The 16338-nt window shown below is 40.9% G+C and overlaps 1 protein-coding gene across 1 annotated transcript; it reads right to left on the bottom strand.

The window, feature by feature from the left end:
• Positions 1–9701: 9701 nt before the first annotated feature.
• dmrta2 (DMRT-like family A2) lies at positions 9702–15115 on the bottom strand. The gene is made up of 2 exons (XM_086047101.1): positions 14387–15115; positions 9702–12823 (listed from the first exon to the last, which is right to left on the bottom strand). The coding sequence occupies exons 1-2, from the start codon at positions 14859–14861 to the stop codon at positions 11901–11903; spliced, it is 1398 nt and encodes a 465-aa protein (XP_085903227.1). The 5' UTR covers positions 14862–15115; the 3' UTR covers positions 9702–11900.
• Positions 15116–16338: the final 1223 nt, after the last annotated feature.

Raw genomic sequence — 16338 nt, 5'->3', positions numbered from 1 at the left:
TCGTGACATGAATACAGAAAGCATTGCCACAGTAGTGTGAAGTAAACAGCACGTCATTACTTACATGCAGCAGCATGATTAGGAGCAGAATAAGTAGCACATCGCCTGGCAAGTTAATGTTATTCAATGCTTGTCGGCTTATTTTTAGTTTTTACTTAGTGGAAATAGTTGAATAGAAAGGGAAATAAAATAATTTAGCAACAAAGCATAATCTGGAAGTGCATTTGAGGAGAACGGGAAGTGACTTCTCTCAATGCTTGACTTTGTTCAAGCTTAGTGGTGATCATTGTATTTGTAATGTGTTATTTGGGCATTGTTGTCTTGTTAAAGGCCATCAGTATATTTTGGATGAATGGCATACTTGACAATTCTGCGCTTGTGTTTGGTGCATCGCAAAAGTTTTGCAGAAGTAATGTAACACATTTCGATCGATGGTTATGTTGTCATAAAACTTATTCAAAATGCCTAATAATGAGCAGCAAGGTGAGCCTAGCGGGTCCCATGTCCGCCTCTCAGTTTTGAGGTTCTTGGTTTGAATCTCCACACCTGTGTGGAGTTTACATGTCATCGCTGTCCTGTGAAAAACACGCATATGTCCATTTTTTTTTCAATGTTCTTATTTTTACATGAACGGTGTTTCCGCATTACAGACATCGCATTAACGTGAAAATTAAAGAAATTTCAGAAATTCGAAAGTGTTTTTCACAGGACAGCGACGTTATGTGCATTATTATGTTGTGCTGCTGCAACATCCTGGAAGCAACCAGCAAGTAATTCAGACCCAGATAGTTTTCTGCCAAAACAGGCAGCTGTTATTTGAAGGGTTAGAATAACCATATATATGGTCATTTCTTTTAGCCCATCTATGGCGTTTCACATCATATGTTAGTGTTAAGCTAGCAGGCTTTGTTTAGATGGAATTACTCATGTGTACAATCTTTAGGTTCCTTTTGTTTGGCAGCAAACTTCAAATGGGAGTGACAAGCAGCTTGAAGCATTTGGCGAATGGTCTGTGTGAGAGAATGAGACCAGGCGGAAAGGAATCATTTAAAAAGTGTGTTTAATTGTGTTTAAAGTTTGTGGAAGGGGTAAAACGATACAAAAACATCCATGGCCTCTCACTATCGCAGATTTTCGGTGTGGGTAGGTGTGTACCCCACTTTAGAGCATCAGGTTGTGCTTCCTTTCCTTCATTTCTTTTATTTGAAGCCCCGAATGTTCCTGTTTAATTATAAAACAACTAATGTAATATGATCTTCTTGAATAATGATAAATGTCTTTTTTTTTTTTCCTAAATGCATTAATGTTTTAAAATCAATTCTTCATTTTTAAACAAATAAGTCATCAGTGTAACTTAATTTTCCTAGTCAGTGATCTGGAACATTGTGACTTTGAATTCTCATTCTTGTTTTGTAGTTCCAGTAAGTTGTTTATGCTTCTAAATGCTGCACGCACGTGACTCTATAAATGAACAGAAGTATTCATATTTAAATCTTAATCAATCAATAGATGCCCCTGAATTTTAAGTATTCATTTCATCAAAACAAGTTTGTGTTGTTAAGACAATGAGTTTCTATTATTTACCGCTTACAGTTTTGACATGTTTGGCCGTTAGTGGGGACATTTTAGAGGAGACCCTTTTCTGTACTAGCATGAAAAAGGAAGGTCCATCGAGTTATACTTGGAGGAGTTTGGTGTGGAAGAACCCAGTGGGGAGCTGTCAGGGCTATCAATATACATTAGTAGAAGCACTGACCTAACAACAGGCTATTTTCTTAGTTTTGTAGCTTTTCTCTTGGCGGCACTGTGTTTTCAGTACATGTTTGTAGATGTCCGGGGTCCAGTCAGATTTCACATTCTATATGCTGCACTGACAATTTAATCAGGCCTTCAGAATCAGAAATGCTGGTCGATATCACTTCATCTATAGTCGCAATAGGCCGCTTTCTTTAGCCAAACTAGCTGGCCCAAAATACCATCAGCATTTTTCCATCCTCTGAAGCCATCTGCACACGTTAAAACAGCAATGCCTTGACTTACGTTAATTTGCTATGTGACCAAGCTCATAACTCAAATATTATTATATTATTATTCTCAAATCTACCTTATTTTTAGTCAAACTGAAAAATGGGTCATCCAATTTATTTTAATAACCTTACTTTCATGTTATAAGTATATAACAACAGATGTATTAAACATGGTCGTGGCAAAATTTCGCAAATTATTTTTGTCTTAATTGAGATATTGTTTAAAATGTTACTTATCAATGGGGGTGTACTCGTTTACCCTGAGCACTGTATGTGCAGTGCCAACCGACACTTGAGGAAATGAAGTGTGCTCACGCTGCGTGGGCACAGCGTGACGCGTATTATTCCATAAGACTCATGTGAGGCATCTATTGTCACAGTGTTAACAAAAACAACTGTTAGTTAAATGTGGATGCATGGGAAAAAAAATGGAAGTGCCTTTTTGTTGACCTTGGCCAACTTTGCCTGAACTAAACAGAGCTTGGCAATCACTGTGGCGATGATTCACATTGATGACTAGGAACCGAATTACCGTACGATGACGAGGGGCTGACAGCGAGGGGGCGATGATGGGTGGCGGTTAAAGAGAGGGCTGCTGAGGGGGGGGGGGGGGCCGGGGGAGGAAGCGCTTGGGTGAAGGGCGCTCTTGGACCAGAATGATGAAGGGAGCCTTCGAAGGACAGATGGGAATGAGATTGGTGAATCAATACTATCCAAGGGTGTTTTGTTATTAACGCATACAGCGAGGAGCCCCCATTTAACACTCCTCACCTGACTGCTCACACACACAAGTGCGCGCACACACTGAGTATTAATCAAAGGCACACTAAAGTAACTAATGCACGTGCAGGTGACCTTTACGGTGCGTGTGACTTGTCTACGCCTAACCTTACTCTAACCTTTGCTCTTAACCCTCGAACGTCTTTATTTACCGGAGCCCTTGAGAAGGCCTAACCATCAACTTTGGTGTTTGGGGACTTTAGCAGGGGCTAAAGTATTTTATGTTTAACTTTACAATCCGGAGAAAAAGCGGCCTAATTTTGCTGATTTCTCCAAAAATGACAATGAAACCGGCTCAAAAGAATCGAACACTGCTGAACAAGGAACTTGGACAGAGGGGTCAAATGTGGCGTTCGAAACAAGAGCCCTAGCTGTAGCAACCTTGTCAATGAAAAACTGCATGAATCAATCGCACATTTCAGGGGACGATTCCGTGCAAGTCGGTTGACGGGGCATGAGTGCAGAGTCAATTGTTTTAAAGGGAGTTTTAGATTTTTAAATGATGACAAGGAGGAAGATGATTGGGGGGAACGCCATCGAGGGGTGTCACTCAAGGCACCATTCAAGCTATCATCGCAACTGTCTCCACAAAAAATCCTAAGTCTCCTTCCCCAAACCAGATCTCTGTTGTAGTACCAAGACTGACCTGTGGGAGGCAGCATGGTGCCACAGGGCATCCATACTGGCATGTATATGGAAAGCTCAGGGTTGTCATTAAAAAGACTGAAAACAATTATTTGGAAATGGACTGATGTAGTACTTCCTGTAATTGAGTAAATAAACACCCCCGGTCACTATTTGAGGAAATACAGGATCTATCATGATGAATCGATGTTTTGATTTGTGAAGATTACCATTCATTTATCAGTGTTTGCTCGCAATATGTGTCCTGGAGTGGAATTTATGAAGCAAATGAATTCATCTCCTGGTAATTAGTCCGTTCGAGACTTTCGGGCCCCTGAAGCATTCTTACTTCAACAGGCGCGTTATCACGTGATGACGACGACCTGTTTCATTTCTATTCAGTGCCTGCCTGCCTGCCTGCCTGCCTGCCTGCCTGCCTGCCTGCCTGCCTGCCTGCTTTTCTCTGTGGCTTTAAGTGAGACGCCGGAGCCAAGACTCTAAATTCAGTCATTGTTTTCTTTTGACCTGCTATCTATTTGTTATTCCGACCATAAACCAAACTGCGGCTGTGAAAATGAAAATGGGTTTTATGTATGGAGTCATAATCCAAATGGATTTCTCTCGCTCTGCCTGCACTGCTCTGACAGCCTGTGGCTATTTATCTGTCCCCGCTCTAATTCTTCATCAGCGGACGTGTGCTTGTGCATTCATGCTGCTATATGTGCCAGTTTTCTGTCTTTCGATGCTCTTACTTTCTGCTAAAGTGGCCAATCAGAGGTCAGCGAGTATTGTGACGGTTGCTGCTTGACATTAGGGATAGTTTACCTTTCGGGCTCAATTGGCCAGCAGCGAGCGCTTGCGAGTATACTTTTTCAATTACATTGTAAAAGATACAACTTGTATATTTGAAGGGCTAAAAAAGTCATTTACTGCCATTGACGAATGTACTTGTCTTTTCACAATTAAGCCATTCAATCCTAGGAATTTACTTATATATTTTTTTTTTTTTTCCTTTTCCTTTTTTTGGAAACGCATGCGCAGTTTCCATTAACATTACAGTATGACCGAGAAATTACAGTAAGGGCCACTGAGTATTAGAGTGAGCTAGTGATGGGTCCAGCAACACCGACGCGCCGACGCACGCGCCAAGCTGTCGGAGCAATGTCCGCGTCGGTGCACGTACCGCTTTAAGACATTCGCGTGAACGACACGTGAATTGTGTCGACGCGCCAAACTGCATTTATAAGGAAGCGCGTCGGTCAACGCGATGCACTTGCCAAAACATTCCAGGACATTACAGATTTTTGTGGACAACTGGACAACGTACTTCCAATATGGAGCAGCCCCGCGGGAAAAAGGGGTTTTCTTCTTTATGGGATCATTTTGATCTCATTTCGTAGAATAAGGTACAGTTATCATTTCAATCTCCTTATTTCACGCACTTCCTCTCAGATTTTCGATTTCTCTTGTTCCATTCTAATTCAAATTAATTCCAAGGTAACTCTTATTTCACCATTCACATTTTTTTATGCAGGTGAAATGTCGCATTTGTGACTCCGAGCTGTCATGCGCCAACAAGAGCGCCTCCACAATGCTGAGGCACTATCGGGCCAAGCACGAGATTGAAGTTCCCGATGCACCCAGGATAAGCTCGGGTATACAAGCCATTCTCTTATTTTCTCACAGTTGTTTTGTTGATAATTACTTGGGAATCAGTAATTATGATTGATTTAATCTCCACTTCATGTTTAACACTTAAGCTTCCGGGAAGCAGTTGCTTGATGAAGCACTGTTGAACTTCATTCTCAAGGACTGCCAACCCCTCGACATTGTGGAGAGTGAAGGGTTCAAGGAACTGAATCACTTCCTGGAAACCCTCATACGTGTTGCCAACAAGAAAGGTTTGTGTGCAAGATACACAAAGTAGTAGTTGATATAGGCTATTTATTCAATCTGAGATTACAATGTATTGATGTGCTTTTGGTTTATTTTACAGACCATCAAAACGTTCATTCATTACCCATACCGTTTATCCTCACAAGGGTCGCGGGCATGCTGGAGCCCATCCCAGCTGCCTTCGGGCAGTAGTCGGGGGACACCCTGAATTGGTTGGCAGCCAATCGCAGGGCACACAGAGACAAACAAACATCCACACTCACACTCACACCTAGGGGCAATTTAGAGTGTCCAATCAACTTACCACGCATGTTTTTGGAATGTGGGAGGAAACTGGAGTACCCGGCGAAAAGAACATGCAAACTCCACACAGGGAGGCCGGGGCCGGGATTTCTGAACCTTGAGGCGGACGTGCTCACCAATCGACCACCGTGCCGCCCACCATCAAAACAATGGTTGCTAAACATGATCGCATCCACTCGACACCTCCAAATTCGCCGCTCGATTTGCATTGCACATAGTCTCAATTTATTAGTAAGAAAATCATGTGATCAGGTCCCTGCACTTACAGACATCGGAAATAAAGCTAAGCACATTGTCACGTATTTCCGGTCAAGCACTACAGCCAAGGAGAAGCTTGCTCAGGTGCAGCAACAGATGGGACGGTCTACCCTGAAACTCATCAGTGAGGTGCCAACACGTTGGAACAGCACATATGATTATGCTGTCAAGGCTGCATGATGAGTGGGAACCAGTGTGGGTATCTCTGGCCTCTCTAAAGACTGATTTGACTCCACTGACAGCTGATGAGGTCGCCATCATAAGCGAAGCACTTCTAGTGCTCGGTCCGTTCCATCAAGCTACAGTGGAGTTGTCTGAAGAGAGGCGAGTTTCAGGTTCAAAGGTCATCCCGATGATGAAAATGCTATATTATGCTTTTACCTTGCACACACAGGCAGCCATACAAGAACACGAACACCTGAAGCGCCGAGTCACAGACGCTACTTCCAGTCTGGAGTCTATGAGTGTGTTAACCTTAGCAAGAATTCTAGACCCCAGATTCAAATCACTTGGGTCTGAATGTGTGCGCGCCAACGAGGACCAGCCTGGACAATCATCACAGCCCACTGCAACCACATCTGGCATGTTATTCACCATTATGTGTTTGTTTGTTTTAATGTACTAAAATGCATTTATTTATTTTTCTTTAGATAACCTGTGGCATCACTTGGATGACGAAGCGGGGAGACACTATCTCAGAGGTGCAACGATACATTTCAGAGTGGAATATTGGACGGCATCAGGATCCACTAGAATACTGGCGAAATCAACATACCTCCTACCCCAACCTCTTTTTATTGGCTAAAGAGTTCCTGTGTACACCGGCGTCATCTGTACCATGTGAGCGTGCGTTCTCCACCGCAGGAGAAATAGCATGCAAGAAACGTAACAGACTGAATTTTAAGACATTGGAGAAACTAAGAAATTAAGACATTTTTTTTTTCAATAAAAATTTGTAAGGACACAAAATCCACAAGCATCCTCATTTTCACATTGATACATATTCACATTATTTCAAGATATGGAATAATATAATATGTATGCAAAGCCTTGAATGATATTGTATACACTCGACTCGGTCATCAAATCACTGTCAGTTCAGTCTGTCAACTGGGTTACCTGAAGGGATGATTAAAGTCCAGCAGGTGTCAGTATTAAGTGACACAGTATCAACACAGTTCAACACGGTGTGTCATTGTGTCAACACACTTCAAGATGCCTCATCTACCCATCACTAGAGTGAGCTAACTCCATTTTTAATGTATTCACGTGTATTTCATTTAAATTTAAATGAGTTCATTCAATTTTGAAAATGATGGTTGTCTTGTAACATTGAAATAAAATTGAGGTTTCTCTTTTAATCGCTTAAAAAATGTATTTATTGAGCTATTCAATTCCCAGTGGGTAAACTTGCTAAAACCAAGAAAAGATACGTTTGTGAAGAAAACAGAACTTAAATGAAATACAATATTGGTAGATTCAACGGATTTTTGGAATAAACTAAAAATCTGAATAAAACCATAACTTCTGTTTAAAAGGAAAGTACTGTAATCGAAGTAATCCTTGCCATTTAAATCAAGAGGATAGAAATCCCCCACATTTTATTGCACCCATAAAACCTTTAAGTCACTGTCCTGCAAAATGACCAAAATGGAGTGAGCGCACTTCACTTCTCAATGGCTGATTTAACTGCTTCCTTTTCGTACTTTTGCAGAAAACCTACATTAAGCACAAATTTAACAGTAAATAAGTGTTGATTGGAGGTTGCAGTTCAACACCTCATAAACATGCTGCAGTAGATACAGTATGTAGGTAAATAATTAAAGAATGGGATGAATAACAAAATAGTTGTTGACATTTCCTATTTTGGCTTGTAACAGTATGGACGTTATTTGTTAGACAAGAGTTCCCTCTACTGGTTCTTATGTGCAACTTCTTGAAGATACTCCATGAAATAATTCTATTCACCTTTCGAGTGTAGCGATTGGATGGGACTGGACAGTTCAAGCGTTTTACCATGTTGGGTGGGGAGGGAAAGTAGTTTTGAATACTTAAGTTGATAATAAACACATTTTATTTTTTATGATGTGTTCTATGTGAGTTCTGGGGGTCAGGGCTAGAATTCCGACTCCATTGCAGATTTTGAATTGTCAATAAGTGTGACTGTAAGTGTGAATGGTTGTTTGTCTATATGTGTTTTGCGAATGACTGGTGACCAGACCAGGGTGACCCTCGCCTCAAATTCAGATGGGATTGGCTTCATCACCATTACCTAAAGAGGTCAAGCGCTCATGTAAATGCATGACACAAATCGAAATACGGCTTGTATATCTGTTTTAGATTCCTGGAAGTTGTCACCGAATGCATTTCTCCTAGTGACCAGTAGATGGCCACGGCGTGGCGCCTAAAGACGATATCGTGAGCTGTAAAGCGTTTTTTGGGGGAAAAAAAAGATCTGGTATAAGTAAGGCATTTTTGGGGGAAAAACGACCATGTATAGTGTATTGAATATTGAATAAATTTTTGGGGAACACAGTCTCTGTCTCATTTTTTATCATATGATCTACACCCGACAGTGGAATAAATCTTTGTAATGCCCTGCCTTAAAAGCATCTATTTAAGCGTGCCCTTTTTGAAAAGTGGAATGAAATGCTATTTTCTTTCTTTTATTTTCTCACATGATGTGGAATGTAGCCTCACTTTTCGATTATGACCTGTATCACGCCATTTCTTGTACTACACGCTCCAGCGGGAGACTTTTTAAAGGAATTGAACGGTGTGAGTCCCAAACGGCCAAAAGATGGCGCTATTGTTCTTTGTAAAACTTCTACTTCTGTTAGAAGCGGTGAAAATGAGACAGAGTATCCATCTTCATGCTAGAGAATGACTGCAAATCACATGTATTTTGATATATAGTCATTTTGTTTTATAATATCAGTACAAGTCTTGTTTTTGTTTGTTTGTCACCACAATGCTGTTTTTTCCTCTTACCATACTGCATTAGTTCAGTTTTATTTCATAGTCTGAATTAAATTTCATATTTGTTAAATTAACCGAGTTGCAGAACTAAGAGTTTGACCTTAATATTGCATCTTTTTTAAGCCTCTATGGATTCTTAATTCTGATAAATGATCTTTTAATATTTTTTATTGAAAGTCCATGTGGACGTGCAGAAACCAATTAGCAAGTAACAAAATGTATATCCTATTGGTTAATAATTAAATTAAATAATTAATAGTTACACGTGATTATTATATTAAACGTCCATTGTAAGAAATGCGTTATACACTGTGAAAGTGTATAAATTAAATTCCAAATGAAATATTCTCTGAATAACCCGAAATGCCATTGAAAAATATATAGCATTTTAAAAATTATATTTAAGTGTTATTTTTCTCATTCGTTCGAGTTTTTTCAGATTGTTGCGTGTGTAATTTGTCTATTTTTATTTACGTTGCTATTTATTAGAAATATATTTCTGTTTTTAGTGTTGGCTCTTTATAAATGACTGTCGACTATCAATTATAAGGTGTATTGTGTAATGTGTGTATTGTTTATAGATTGTATTCTTTTTAGTCATAGTTTATTTAATTCTGATCTTGTGTAATGAGTACAATCGAAATCAATTCGTCATCATCATCATCATCATCATCATCATCATCAACATCATCAGTGGACAGCATTCTTTAAAATAACATTTATTCTTTCCAGCATATTCATACAATGTGACAGCACGAATTTTAATAGCAACAGACTTGATTTAGCACTTTACTTTAAAGTCACAAAAGATTAAATGAAAAGTCAAGTGTAGCATCGCATGTCCTCATACTAAATGCAATATATGACACAGGCAGTTGAAAAGAAAGGAGATACAAAAACAAAAGTCAAACAATGATAATTACATATAAGACGGGATGTCGTTTTTTTAATTTTTTTTTTTTTTTTACATGACATCAATTAGTTCAACTTTTATATCAGGAACATCTTAAAAAGGGTTAATATGCGTCAGTTATTGAATAATTTAATGTTGCTGATTTGGAAAAAGGTTTGTTGCTTTACCAACCGCTGTTAAAAACGATTATTTAAATGTATGATTAAAAATTGATTTGCTGTTTTTCTTTTCATTTGATATCCTACGGAATTCTCGTGAAAATTAGGGAATAAAAATAAAATCTATGTGGCCTTTGCCTCTCTTTTTCATGCCCAAACACCCTTTATAATCCAATATAAAGTCAAGATTTTCCATCTTTTGACTACAAGCCAGATTTGTGTATTTACAGTCGCACGCAGCCAAAACACGACACTTTTTTTGCCAACATTCAAACACTTGTGGCCACAAATACAATGGGTTGTGTGTGTTTGGTGTTTGGTGTGTGTGTGTGTGTGTGTGCGTGTGTTTGTGCGTGTGGGGGTGTATGTGTGTGGGTGTATGTGTGTGTGTGTGTGTAGGGGGGGTTGTGTTTGTGTGGATTGGCAAGACGTTTGAGCGTTTATTCGCTATCCTTGACACCTATAGTAACGGTTTTTTTCCACCCATAGTTCCACTTTTAGCCTACTAGTAAGCAATTACGCCTTAGTAGTAAACTACTGTGCTTAGTACTATTATTATAATGTCATCCTTATACAGGAGACATTTCATTCGATGTCCTTGACATGTATAGCGAAAGGTCCATGAAGTATGTTTATGGCACGTTGTCCTCACTTGTAGGAAAACAAGCATACTAGTGAGGACAACTATACATGTGACTGAAGTCAAATTAGTTGACAACCGCATGCAACGTGTACATAAAATTCTACTAATTAACACTTCACTAGTTGTACTAGCAGTGCGTAGATTTCAACTAGTGTTCAGTTTTGCCTCCCAAGTAGTCGTGCAGAAATGTCATAAAGTAGTAGAGGGGAGTAGTGGAAAAATGTTACTTGTAAGACACTGTCGTTCTACTAGTTGGACTGGACTGGCTTACTAGTGGGGTCAACAAGAATACTAATAAACTTTAAACTGTATATCAATGGATAAATAATTTGGTGATTCTTATGTGGTACGAGGGCTCCTTCTAGTGGTACACCAAAAATCACTGAAGTAAATCATCAAACTGTGCATAATGTTAATAGCAGATTAAAAAAAAGGTCAACTACATTTGACAAAACCAGTTCGGTTGTATTTAACTTTTAAGTACATTGTGTTTTCATTTCATCTTTGTTTTTAAACATTGTTTATACTGTAAAAACTCGGCCTAACACAGTAATTTAAGTTGGAAATCTGATATAAATTATTAGTATTTCTGGCAACAATAATAGTTAGCACAATAAAGCAAGCAAGTTGTTTTAATGGTATCTTTAAGTGGGGTTCTACAAAAGGGACAACCGTTTTTCGTTGTGAAGTGCAGGAAAGCCCATTTTCAGACAGCACAAACATTTGGTTGAATTGCGCAACTTAAAGTGTTATCAGTTTGTCGCCTTGACATTTTGAGCTCATCTAACATTTTTTTACAGTGATGGATACAATTTGTGTTTAATTTTTATGTGTAATACAACTGAATTGAGTCATTAAGTAGTTTTAATTCTATATGTATTTAAGTGTACTGTAAAACAAAATAACAAAAAAGTGGGTGAACTCAAAATATCAAGACAACAAACAAAGATAACATTTTAAATTGGACAATTCAACAAAAATATTTTATGTTTTGTTAATGTGAAAATTGGCTTTCCCACATTTTAACAAAGAAATAAGAGTTTACAGAACTAATTGTTCTCTGAATTGCCCCCAAAGATATAGGTAAAACAACTCATCTTTGTTGTGCTATAATCTACTAACATTTTTGCCATAAATTCAATTTATATTCTAAAGTTGTTCCAATTTAAATGACTGTTTTAGCCCCCCTAAAAGCGTCATTGTTTTTTACAGTGGCATGGTGTTTGTGCTTGGTGTAAAATAACATGAGAACTACTGGAATAATCGCTCAAACGACTTTGGCGTGCGTGCGTGCGTGCGTGCGTTCAGTCCGCCTGCGGTCACTGTTTGTCCGGCGTGTTGTTGACCAGAGGCCCGTAGAGGCCTCCGGCGTAGCCCTGCTCCTTGTGCAACATGGTCCTGTCCCGGATGAGGTCGCTGAAGGCATAGTCCATCGGGGGTCTGAAGCCCAGGGTGGGCATGAGGCCGGTGGTGGAGTAGGGCGTCATGAAAGCCAGCCCGCGGCTGTGCGCCGAGTAGGCCAACCGCAGCGGGTTGAGTCCCAGGTGGGTCCCCAGCGGATAGGCGCCTGGCTCGGCTCCGAAGTGGGGGCCGTTGGGCTGCAGGGGCGAGAAGGCCGAGCGGTTGCTGAGCGTCATGGCGCCGGGCAGCAAGGGTCGAGCCGGGGCTGGAGCCGAGGAAGACGACGAGGACGACGAGGAGGTGGAAGTAGGGGGCTGCGAGCTTTGCAGCACCCTCTCGCCGCTCCAAGTCTCGTCGGAGCCGGACTTGTGCTGGGCGCCCTGGGCCGGGTTGTTGAGGATCTGCTCGATGGCCTGCACCACGTCCTTGCCGCAGCCCTGTAGGACCAGCTCCAGCACGCTGCGCTTGTGGCTGGGGAACACCCGGGTGAGGATGTCGAGGGCGTGCATGTGCCTGGAGGGCGCGGAGGACGGGGACGGCGACGGCTCCCGCTCGTCCTTGTCGGTCTCGGAACCGGAGTCCGAGCCCAGGGAGCTGACCGACCTGCAGGGAGTCTCGTCGCCGTCTTTCGGAGGCTTGGCCACCGGCGAGTGGATGAAGGACTCGCTGTCTCCGTTCTCCGAGCCGGAAGCTCCGCCTCCGGCGTGTCGGCCGTCCGGAGACGAAAGGCCCGGGGCGGAGTCGCTCTCCGCGGGCGTCTGCTTGCCGCCGGCATGCTGCGGGGTGGAGGGGCCGGATGCTTGGCCCTTTGGGAACAAGTCAAACTTCTGCACGCTCGAATCTGTTGGCAAAAAACACAAAAAAGGGAAAATGGCGTCGGTGGTCACTTTTTAGGTACACCTGCAATACAAGACCTGTGTGAAAAAAAAAATTATAGATATAACCAAATTTCCTGTAATTAGAGAACAAAAATAATTTCAATTAGTGAAGCCATGCAGGAACATTTCTGGTTGTAATTTTATGCCATTAAAATAAAAAATAAAAATCAAATTAATATATAGGCCTACAGTATATTAACCCAGTATAATCTAAGTTAACTTTTAAAAGGCTGTTTTCAAAGTTCACCTTTAACACTGAGTGATCGTTTTTCATTCAGTCTGTCTGAGAGGCCTTAATTGAACAATTATTGTGCTTTGGAGGTACTGCATCAGAGACAGCTGTGCTTATGGGGACAAAATATTAGAAACAGCAGTATAATATGTAACTGTGTGTTTATTATTGTGCTTGCGGCTTTTTTGCATCACATTGAGAGAATATTTCCTCATAAGGTCTTCAAAATATTAGAAACCGTTTTCAGTATGGTGACAACACACTAAAAAAACTTAAGTAATAATAATGACATTTAAAATCAAAAGTGACCAATGTTATTTCTGTAAAGGCAGATTTATCTTCTTTTTTTTTGCTAGAGAGAGCGGGAGAGATATTGAATTAAAGATTTCATTAATGATTAATAATTTAAAAAATGTTTCCATTGTGATGGAAACATATTTTTATACTTTACATTGCAAATACATAATTTTACACTTGCGTTTCTGAGATTCTCCATTTTCAATTTGCTCAGCGAACTTGAGAGACTCTGTTGAGTGTTTTTTCCCATTTTAATGCATTTTATTTACAGGGAATAATTATGATACAAGTCTCTATAGCTTCGCTTAAGGAAATGAAAACGAGAAGTCACATACATGCACTGCAGTAATTTTGCTCCAGCACTCTATGAAAATAGAACCCAGGCTAATCATTAACAATACAGACAAAATGTTTGAGAAATATGCTACACACGAGGGTACACGGGGAGCCGGTTGGTGGGGGGGTGGGGTAAATGTACAGCATATCGGGAACCTAATATCATAATTGCATAGGTCATTATTAATTTACTGTCTCAATATCAAAAAAGATGAATGTGCTTTTTTTTAATGTTCGCAGTCAGTCAGCCAGCTCACAGTTCAATCGATCCATAAACGTTCAAATATGACATAGGCAGTGTTGGACCAACAACGTTTACATTTATGTATATGGAATAACAATTGGGGTCTATGGGAGTGTATATCTCGGTATGTGGAAATTATGCATAGTGCCTCCTTAAAACTGCTGGGTTGAAAACAAACCACATTGTGTTATTTCTAACCAATATTAGTTGTTTTTTTAACCTCGTGAGTTATATATATTTCACTTCTTGATGGCTCGTTTATCCTATGACGAAGGGTTCGTCCTTCTCCTTTTCGGAGCGGTAGCACATGTTTTTTTTTTCCCCCGGTAGAGGTAAAGTAAAGTTGAATCACCGGGGGGAAACACACACAGCAAAAGTGCATGAAGGAAACAATGAGCGAGTATCGTGAAGCCTCACCGGAGTTGCTGGTCTCGCTGCCCACCGAGGCGAAGACCTCGTAGCCGGGCCTGGGCGGGATGATGCCGTTGGCAGCGGCCAGGGCGAGCCCCTCGGCGGTGCCGTAGAGCAGCTGCAGCTCCCGGGCTTCGTTCTCCTCCTGCGCCTGCTGCCTTCGCAGGGCCACCTGCGCCGCCATGACGCGCTGCCTCTCGGCGATCAGCGTGCACTTGGCGCACATGCAGTCCTTCCAGCGGCAGTAGCGCTTGTGGCCCTTGAGGGCCGACACCACGCCGTGGTTGCGGCACCGCGCGCACTTGGGCGTGCGCGGGTACTTGTCGGCGGCGCGCAGCAGCAGCGGCGGCCCGCGCAGCAGATTGCCCGCCATGGACACCGGGATGGAGGCCACCGCGGCCACCGCTCCCGGGTGCACCTGAGCGGCCGAGGCCGAGGCCGACGAGGAGACGGCGGGCTGCATCTCCGCTCTGAGATCCATGCTGGCTGAACGAATGAACGAGCGCTTCTGCAGACCGCTTCTACCGCATGGACCGAGTGGTAATCGTTCAAATCCCCCCGAAAAGAGGAGCTCCGTGACGAGCGTGTGCGTGCGTGCGTGCGTGCGTGAGGGCGTGCGCGTGTGAGACACTAACTTCCTCCAGAGAGCGTCAGTGGCTACACAGCGCTCTCTCCCCTCACTATTGTTGCGCTCAAGTTTTCATTAGAGCAATTTGACAACAATGTGGCGCCTGTCATTGGCCAAAAGGGGAGGCGGCGTTCTGATTGGCTGCCTTCCTTTTTCAACTGTGTCCACCTGAGTTCTTCTTCTTTTTCCTTTTCTTTTTTTTTTTTTTTATCCCCCCCCATCACCAACTCCAAGATATCAAGTGTTAAGAATGTGATGGGAGTTCCCGCAAAGCTCAAGTTGGATGCAGCGTGTTTCCCAAAAAGACATCGTTATGTAGTCTCATAATATCACTCCAGTGACTTTTATTGATACTTATCACAAGTGCTTATGTTTATAGTTCGCCTAATTAAAGATAATGACGCTTCCGTCATCCGCCAGGAGGTAAGTCACATTTTTTTTGTAACCGTTTTTTTGTAACAGTTAATCGACTAAAATGTGACTTTATTAAATAGTGTCATCAACTTGAAAATATTTCGTCCAATAGGCTATTAAAGATTGGTTCGGATTTAAAAAAACGCCCGTAGAGCGTTCCACAGTTGTGAATAAGACTCCATTAACGCATTCAGTGCAAAAAGTAATTTAAACGATTTCCTTCGAATTAATTGTGCCCGTCTTTTTTTGTCCTTTATTGGGTTTTCTTGTGTATGGATTTTTATTTAAATTGAGTAATTCCTTACAGTATGTTACCTTTATTTTTTGTTACGTTCTTATTTATATTAATTTGAACAGTACACTGGATATTCCGCTTTTATTCCAGTTTGGAAATCACGTCCCATATACTGTTACAGTAATGTATGAATAAAAATGCATTTATGAATATATGAGCAATATGTTATTGTTCATAATTCTTTTTACAATAATCTATATAGTCTATAGGTATTATAGGCATTTCTTCTTAGAATTCATGAGAATTTACTATTGATCATTGATATTGTTCTTATAATAATAATGATTATGATGATTTTTCTTATATTATCATGATTATAGGTTGTTAACGCTGTCTTTTAATTACAATGAATTACACTCATATGAATAAATTAACATTTTAATCGTATATTGAAATGTTTCTTGGAGTGTTCCAGGTCAAATAGAATAAATATTAATCTCAATATATCGGAAAAAATGGGAAATATAATTCCTTGGAGATTTTTTAAAATTTAAATAAAGACATCTACCCATCAATCCAATAAAACAAATTGTAATAAACTTTATATTACAGTGAGTGCAGCAATGAGGTGGGGATGTCGTTGCCTCCTCATCAAGTGTCTAACAAGAACAGTTTATGATC

The sequence above is a fragment of the Filicampus tigris genome, chromosome 12 (genome assembly GCF_054856515.1).
Source record: "Filicampus tigris isolate MCC_2025a chromosome 12, RoL_Ftig_1.0, whole genome shotgun sequence".
In the NCBI taxonomy this organism is placed as follows: Eukaryota; Metazoa; Chordata; class Actinopteri; order Syngnathiformes; family Syngnathidae; genus Filicampus; species Filicampus tigris.
Note: the sequence above shows the minus strand (reverse complement) of the source record. Positions and strands in the feature narration are given on the sequence as shown.

Coding starts and splice junctions, on each gene's coding strand:
- dmrta2 (XM_086047101.1), bottom strand. CDS start 14,861: ATGGATCTCAGAGCGGAGATGCAGCCCGCCGTCTCCTCGTCGGCCTCG. Junction 12,824..14,386: donor CAGCGAGACCAGCAACTCCG/GTGAGGCTTCAC, acceptor TTTTGCCAACAG/ATTCGAGCGTGCAGAAGTTT.